The sequence below is a fragment of the Pinus tabuliformis genome, chromosome 6, assembly GCF_031772625.1.
Source record: "Pinus tabuliformis cultivar Carrire ecotype Pingquan chromosome 6, CPIR1, whole genome shotgun sequence".
Classification (NCBI taxonomy): Eukaryota; Viridiplantae; Streptophyta; class Pinopsida; order Pinales; family Pinaceae; genus Pinus; species Pinus tabuliformis.
In genome coordinates, this window is record NC_142292.1 from 66,692,339 (window position 1) to 66,700,572 (window position 8,234).

An 8,234-nucleotide genomic window follows, 5' to 3' on the forward strand; every position below is an offset into this window, starting at 1 on the left:
ACTTAAAAATGAAAGCGGACGCGATATTTTATATATCGGGTTGAATTCCCAAGTCGGGTCCGGTTCTATATCGGCAGAACGACATCGCATCGGAAACCTTAGAAATGAAAGTAGACGCGATATTTTATATATCGGGTTGAATTCCCAAGTCGGGTCCGGTTCTATATCGGCGGATGCCTATATGTGTATAGCGCATCGAGCGATCGCCGATCACCGACGAAATACTATGGGGCGGAGGCGGATGTGATAGAAATATGAACTGTGGTGAATTGTAGATCGGGTCCGCAACCTCATCGGGGGGTCATTGGGTCCGTGGTATAATGTTTATGGTGGTGACGGCCGATATCGGACCTGCGGATAGATTATAAAGGCACATATATATATATATATATATATATATATATATATATATATATATATATTATAAGTCCGGCATTTTGGAAAAGCAGTTTGGTATTGTTCCATATAATTATATATATATGTGGGCACGGTTATAAAACGGGGGGTTTTATATGGTTTCCATGTATTTATGATGGGTCTCTCCCGATAGATGGATGATGGTGCTTGCGAGCTTTAAAGCTCGGGTGGTGGCTTCCGATGGGTGATGAAGAGTGCCGATAAAAAGGTGGCTTTGATTCCTCATATGTCCATCGTCATAAAAGGCTTAAAGCCTTAAGCGCTTCCGATAAAGCCTGTAGGTTGCTACCACAGGTCAAGGGCCGATTTTTATTTGAAAAGGGGATTTTGGGTAATACCCAAGACTACCTTTTCATCATTTTGGTATCAGAGCAGAAGAGATAGTGTTTACAGTAAAGATGCCACCAAGGAGAGGAATTGGTCGAGGGAGACCATAACCAAATGTAGTTTTGATAGAAGAAGTGCGGAGTTTGCGTGCACGAATGGAGGCAATGGAGACAACCCAAAGAAGAGCACCTGATGAGGGAGCTGAGAGTCCTGCAGAAGAATCTGATACAAATGTGGAAGCAGAAGAAGAGAATGAAAATATCAAAATCCTAAAGATGCTGGCAAAGGTTGGAGGCAAACCTAAAATGGAGATTCCTATGTATGAAGGGAGTCTGAATGTCGAGGAGCTCATGGATTGGATCAGATCCATAGATCAGTACTTCGATTATGAAGAGAACAAGAAGGTAAAATTTGCAGTAACTAGATTGAAAGGTCATGCAGCCATCTGGTGGGATGAGGTACAGACATCAAGAACGAGAAAGGGGAAATCTAAGATCAAGCAGTGGGATAAAATGGTAAGTAAACTGAAAGCCAAGTTTTTGCCAAAAGCATATCATTTGAATCTTTTTAAGCAGATGCAAAATCTGAAGCAAAAAGGAATGTCTGTTAAAGAATATACTGAAGAATTTTACAGATTAAGTATCAGAACAGGGAATGTAGAGGATGATTTGTAAAAAGTAGCTAGATATTTTAATGGGCTAAGGTATGAGATCCAAGATGAGATTGGTCTATTAAGTCTGAAAACTGTTGAGGATGCCTATCAAGCAGGATTGAAGGCAGAAGAGAAGATATTAAGAAAACAAAGTCAAAGGAACAGAGGAAAGAGCTTAGCAAGAGGTAGAGGAGCTGGCCGATCTAGAGGAACACAGCATCAAATTGATAGAGGGAGTTCAAGCAGCAGATCACCACAGATGGGTGAATCTAGTAGAGGGAGATTCGCGCCCAGAGAAAGAGGGCGAGGAAGAGATGTTAGGTGTTATACCTGTGGAGAATGGGGACATATGTCACGAGACTGTCCTCGTAACAAGTCAGCAATCCAGAGGGGTGCAAATGTGGCTGAGGCAGAGCCGGAACCACCTCGACTTGTAGAAGAACCACCGGAAGAAGGTGAAGCATTGCTGCTTAGAAGAACTTTGTTAAGATCAGAAAAGGAGATTGGAGAACCTGCGCAAAGGAAGAACTTGTTCAGGACTACGTGCAAGTCAAAGCGTAAGTGTTGTAAGGTTATAATTGATAGCGGGAGTACTGACAATCTTGTGTCTACAGAGATGGTGGAAAAGCTCGGATTAACAAGGAAAGCGCATCCTGCACCTTACAAAGTATCTTGGCTACAGAAGGGTCATCAAGTCATTGTGACAGAGCAGTGTAATGTGGAAATGCAGATCGGCACATACAAAGACGTAATCTTATGTGACATAATGCCCATGGATGTATGTCATGTGTTATTGGGAAGACCGTGGCAATTTGACAAGAAGGCGATTCATGATGGGAGAAGGAATACATATACCATAGAGAAGGACGGAGTTAAACATACGTTGCTGCCAGTAAAGAATGATGTTGACAAAGAGCTGCCTGAAAATAGTATTATGTTGATGAGTGGCAAGGAACTGCTACAAGAGGTTGATAAAAGCGAAGAGGTGCATTTCGCTATCGTAGGAAGGCCAAAGGTAATTTTAACCTCCACCAATTTAAATGATTTGCCTAAAGAAATTCAATCTGTGTTAAATAGTTACATGGATATCATTATGGATGAATTGCCAAATGAATTACCACCGATTAGGAGTATAAGTCACCATATCGACTTAATACCAGGATCAAGTCTACCTAATAAAGCTGCCTATAGATTAACTCCTCAGGAAAATGTAGAGGTTGCAAGACAGGTTCAAGAGTTAATGGACAAGGGACTGATCCGAGAAAGTCCGAGTCTGTGTGCTATGCCAACGGTGCTTAGTCCGAAAAAGGGAGGAGAATGGCGCATGTGCACCGATTCCAAAGCTATCAATAAGATAACAGTCAGGTATAGATTTCCTTTGCCCAGAATGGATGATTTAATGGACTGTTTAAGTGGATCCAGGTATTTTACAAAGATAGATTTAAAAAGCGGGTATCATCAGATTAGAATTCAGGAAGGTGATGAATGGAAGACAGCGTTCAAAACAAATAGTGGACTGTATGAGTGGTTAGTGATGCCTTTTGGGCTCACTAATGCGCCCAGCACATTCATGAGACTAATGAACGAGGTCCTGAAAGAATATACAGGTAAATTTGTTGTTGTTTACCTTGATGATATTCTGGTTTTCAGCAAAAGTAAAGAGGAACATTTGGAACATTTGAAGTTAGTCTTGAAAACACTGCAGAAGGAAAAACTACTAATTAACTTGAAGAAATGTAGTTTCATGAAAGAGGAGCTGGTATATTTGGGGTTTGTGATTTCCAGAGAAGGTTTAAAAATGGATCCGGAAAAGGTACAAGCAATCAGAAACTGGCCTACTCCCAGGAGTGTATTCGAGGTAAGAAGTTTCCATGGACTTGCTAGTTTTTACAGCAAGTTTATAAAAGGGTTCAGTCAAGTTTGTGCACCAATCCTTGAGACAATTAGGGAGGTCAATCAGCCATTTCAATGGACAGAAGCAGCCGACAGGAATTTTAATTTGTTGAAAAGAAAGATAACAGAAAATCCTATTCTAGCATTGCCAAATTTCGAGAAAGTCTTTCAAGTGGAAACTGATGCAAGTGGAGAAGAAATTGGGGTGGTGTTGAGCCAAGAGCAAAGACCGATAGCGTATTTCAGTGAGAAATTAAATGATGCGAAAAGGATATATTCTTCATATGACAAAGAATTCTACGCTATTGTGCAGGCGTTGAAAAAGTGGAGGCATTACTTACTGCCAAAGGAATTCATTTTATATTCAGATAATCATGCTTTGCAGTTCATTAATAATCAACCAAAGTTAAATCAGAAGCATGCCAAGTGGGTAGAATTTCTACAAAGTTTCACTTTTGTAATAAAGCACAAAAGCGGTAAGTCTAATAAAGTGGCAGATGCGTTGAGCAGGGTAAGTTTTCTTTTGCAAGAATTCAAAGTGGGTGTTGTAGGTTTTGATGAGATGATAGAAATGTATCATGATGATGAGGATTTTAGGGATATCTACACGATAGTGCAGAATCCAATGAGCCATAACAGAAGTCAATGGATGGACTACCTTATTCAAGGAGGCATGTTATTTAAGAGCAACAAATTATGCATTCCTAAATGTTCAATGAGAGAAAATATCATTAAAGAAAAGCACAGTGGAGGATTGTCTGGTCATTTTGGACAAGACAAAACTTTCACTCAGGTGAATGCTTTTTATTATTGGCCTAAAATGCAAACTGATTTTAAAAAGTTTGTTGAGAAATGCAGGGTATGTCAGTATGCCAAAGGAAGGAGTCAAAATACAGGTCTATATCAGCCATTGCCCATACCAGATCGACCATGGGATGCAGTGAGTATGGACTTTGTTCTGGGTTTACCAAAAACTCAGAGAGGAAATGATTCTATATATGTTGTTGTAGATAGATTTTCAAAAATGGCCCATTTTATTGCTTGTAAGAAGACTAGCGATGCCACACACATAGCCAATTTGTTATTTTCTGAGATTGTAAGATTGCATGGTTTACCTGTGAGCATTGTATCAGATCGGGATACAAAATTTGTAGGGCATTTCTGGAGAACACTTTGGAAGAAGCTGGGAACTAAACTCAGTTTTAGTTCAGCCTACCATCCTCAGACCGATGGACAAACTGAAGTTGTGAACAGAAGCTTGGGAAATATATTAAGAACTCTGGTTCATCAGAATCCCAAACAGTAGGATTTGGCATTAGCTCAAGCTGAATTTGCTTACAATGATACACCAAACCGAAGCACAGGAATGAGTCCATTCCAGATTGTCTTTGGGATGCATCCGAGAGGAGTATATGAGCTCAGAGATTTGGGAAAACAGGAAGCCAGAAGTGCAAGTGCTGAATATTTTGCTGAACAAATGCAAAATCTACAAGAAGAAGTCAAAGATAAATTACAGGAAAGCAACAGAAGATATAAACAGAGAGTAGATCTGAAAAGGAGAGAAAAAGAATTTCAAGTAGGAGATTTAGTCATGCAATATTTGAGGAAGGAGAGATTTCCTACAAGGACTTATAATAAACTGAAACTGAAGAAAATAGGACCTTGTAAAATCAAAAGGAAATTTTTAGCTAATGCATATGAGATTGAGCTACCAGAAGGGATCGGAATATCCCCCATTTTTAATATTGCAGACTTGTATCCATTCAGAGAGGCAGAAACAGAGTTGCAGAAAGAAGTCACAGGTGGTGAAATTCAAACTGTGGATTGGGAGGAACAAGTACCAAAAGCATCTCAAAAAGAAGTTGAAGCTATTTTAGACCGAAGAGTATCTAAGAAAACCAGAGGGTAGACATATTTCCAATATCTAGTCAAGTGGAAGGAGCAGCCAGTGGAAGATTCCAGTTGGTTGACAACAGCTGAACTATAGAAATATGGAGTGAGTCCTAAAGGTTTGAAGGACAAATCTTTTCTTCCTCGGGAGTCTGATGCAGGAGCATTGACATTAGCCAGCAATGTGGAGGATTGTCCACATGTTGTGGCTAATCACAGTAAATTTCATCGACTATTACCGAGAAGGATGACTTCTCAAATTGTTAGTTATTGTAATAAATAAGGCATTGTTTTATTTAGATTAGGGATAATATTTGTTAGCTTAGGTGTGCATGAGAGCTAAGAGATAGACGATTGCTGTAAGATCTCTTAAAAATAGAATATTGTTGCTAGAGATTGTTAGAGAAATTATTGAGTTAAAAAAGAGGACAAATGTGGTGAGCGAGAGGTAGGAGTGAGGTTTGGAGTGGAGTGAGAGCTCAAAGTGTGTTGTGGACTGTATTTGGGTAACAAAGGTCATTTTATGGTGTAATCTGGCCAAAGGTCGAGACTCTGTGTTTTATTTATGAGTAATTTCAATATTTTGTGCAACGTTTTGTTAAAGCAGCCCGTGGAGGTCTTTTGTGTTTAAATTACCTTTTTAAAGTTCATGCAATTCGATTTGTCTGTGCGTTTATTCATAACCGAAAGCAATCTTGTGTTTAAAGCCAATCTGGGTTAACTAGAGTCCGAGAGCGGAGAAGCCATTAACATAGAGAATCAACGCCGAAACCTTTAGCAGAGCACTGGGCGGACTTGAAATAATATTAAGTTTTCCTTTGAACTTATCGGGTCCGGGTAACATCATCGCATCGGCATATCGGCGATAGCGGAGCGATGTCGCATCAGAAGACTTAAAAATGAAAGCGGACGCGATATTTTATATATCGGGTTGAATTCCCAAGTCGGGTCCGGTTCTATATCGGCAGAACGACATCGCATCGGAAACCTTAGAAACGAAAGTGGACGCGATATTTTATATATCGGGTTGAATTCCCAAGTCGGGTCCGGTTCTATATCGGCGGAAGCATATATGTGTATAGTGCATCGAGCGATCGCCGATCGCCGACGAAATACTATGGGGCGGAGGCGGATGCGATAGAAATATCAACTGTGGTGAATTGCAGATCGGGTCCGCAACCTCATCGGGGGGTCATCGGGTCTGCGGTATAATGTTTATGGTGGTAACGACCGATATCAGACCTGCCGATAGATTATAAAGGCACATATATATATTTATAAGTCCGGCATTTTGGAAAAGCGGGGTTTGGTATTGTTCCATATAATTATATATATGTGGGCACGGTTATAAAACAGGGGGTTTTATATGGTTTCCACATATTTATGATGGGTCTCTCCCGATAGATGGATGATGGTGCTTGCGAGCTTTAAAGCTCGGGTGGTGGCTTCCGATGGGTGATTAAGAGTGCCGATAAAAAGGTGGCTTTGATTCCTCATATATCCATGGTCATAAAAGGCTTAAAGCCTTAAGCGCTTCCGATAAAGCCTGTAGGTTGCTACCACAGGTCAAGGGCCGATTTTTATTTGAAAAGGGGATTTTGGGTAATACCCAAGACTACCTTTTCATCAATGTTTTAGTGCAAACTAATCCGGAAGGAAGACGAGGCAAGTGGATTGCAGCTTTGTTGGAATGTGATGTGGAAATAAAGCCCACAAATCTTGTTAAAGGATAGGGATTGGAAAAGTTAATGGTCGAATCAAACTTGCACGCTTTAGACATAAATTTGATCGCTACCATGTCCGATGAGAATGAGGAAGGTTCGTCAATTCAGGTATCTGAAATGTTTGCTCTTTCTCCGTGGTATTCAGACATCATATATGTGCTTCAAAATTTGTCACCACCACCCGGCATGACTAGAAACAAAGCTAGAACTCTCAAATTAAAGGCTGCCAAGTTTTGCATTCTAAATTTTGCACTTTATTGGAAAGATCCCGATGGCATTCTTTTGAATTGTTTGGTGGAAGAAGAAGCAAAGTAGGTCATGGAGGATTTCCACGAAGGAGATTGTGGTGGTCACCTTTTTTGGAAAACAACAGCAAATAAAGTTCTGAGAGTGGTATACTATTGGCCAACATTGTTTGCTGATGTATATAAGGTTGTCAAGGGCTGTCATAAATGCCAGATTTTTTAAGGAAGGCAGAAATTACAGCCTTTGCCGCTTAAGCCCATTGAGGTGAGTGCCCCTTTTCAGCAATGGGGATTGGATTTCATTGGTGAAATTCATCCTGCTTCTTCCGGTCAGCATCGATGGATTCTCATGGCAACAGATTACTTCACGAAATGGATCGAAGCAATTCCCACCAAACAAGCTACAGATACGGTAATTATTTCATTCCTTGAAAATAACATCTTGTCTTGCTTTGGTTTCCCGAATAAATTAATCACTGATAACACAAAAACTTTCAAATTGAAAAGGATGGTAGAGTTTTGTCATAAATATCACATCATTTTGGGTCACTCAATTGCCTATCATCCGCAAGGCAATGGATTGGCAGAGTCTTCTAACAAATCTTTGGTCAACATCATTAAAAAGCTGCTGGAAATCAACAAGAAGAGCTGGCATAAGAAGTTGGTCAATGCACTTTGTCAGATCAGGTCAGTCAGAAGAAATCCATTGGTATGTCCCCCTTTGAGCTTGTGTATGGAGTTGATGCCTTTTTTCCTACCTCTCTTGCAGCCCCGATAGTCAAACTTCTTCAGGAAGCCGGTAGTAAAGATGATCCTATGTAGAGAAGATTGAATCAAATGATCCATTTGCAGCAGACCAGAGAAGAAGTTTTCCAAAACACATCTAAGTTACAGGAGAAGATTAAGAAAATTTATGACAGAAAAGCAAAGGCGGACAAATTTCAGCTGGATGATGTAGTGCTGAAGTGGGATGCAAGGAATGAGGAGAAGGGTAAGCACGGTAAGTTCGAGAATCTCTGAAAAGGTCCCTTCAAGATTGGAGCATATCGGGGTCAGAATGCCTTTCTCTCGAAGGAAATGAACGGG

The 8,234-nt window shown here is 40.3% G+C and overlaps 1 protein-coding gene across 1 annotated transcript; it reads left to right on the forward strand.

The window, feature by feature from the left end:
- The first annotated feature begins 4,655 nt into the window (after positions 1–4,655).
- Positions 4,656–5,198, forward strand: LOC149257257 (uncharacterized). The gene has a single exon (XM_089367274.1). It carries the CDS (start codon positions 4,656–4,658, stop codon positions 5,196–5,198), a length of 543 nt encoding a protein of 180 aa, XP_089223400.1.
- The last annotated feature ends 3,036 nt before the right edge of the window (positions 5,199–8,234 follow it).

Excerpts from the sequence above, each read along its gene's own strand:
- LOC149257257 (XM_089367274.1), top strand. The coding sequence starts at position 4,656 with ATGAGTCCATTCCAGATTGTCTTTGGGATGCATCCGAGAGGAGTATAT.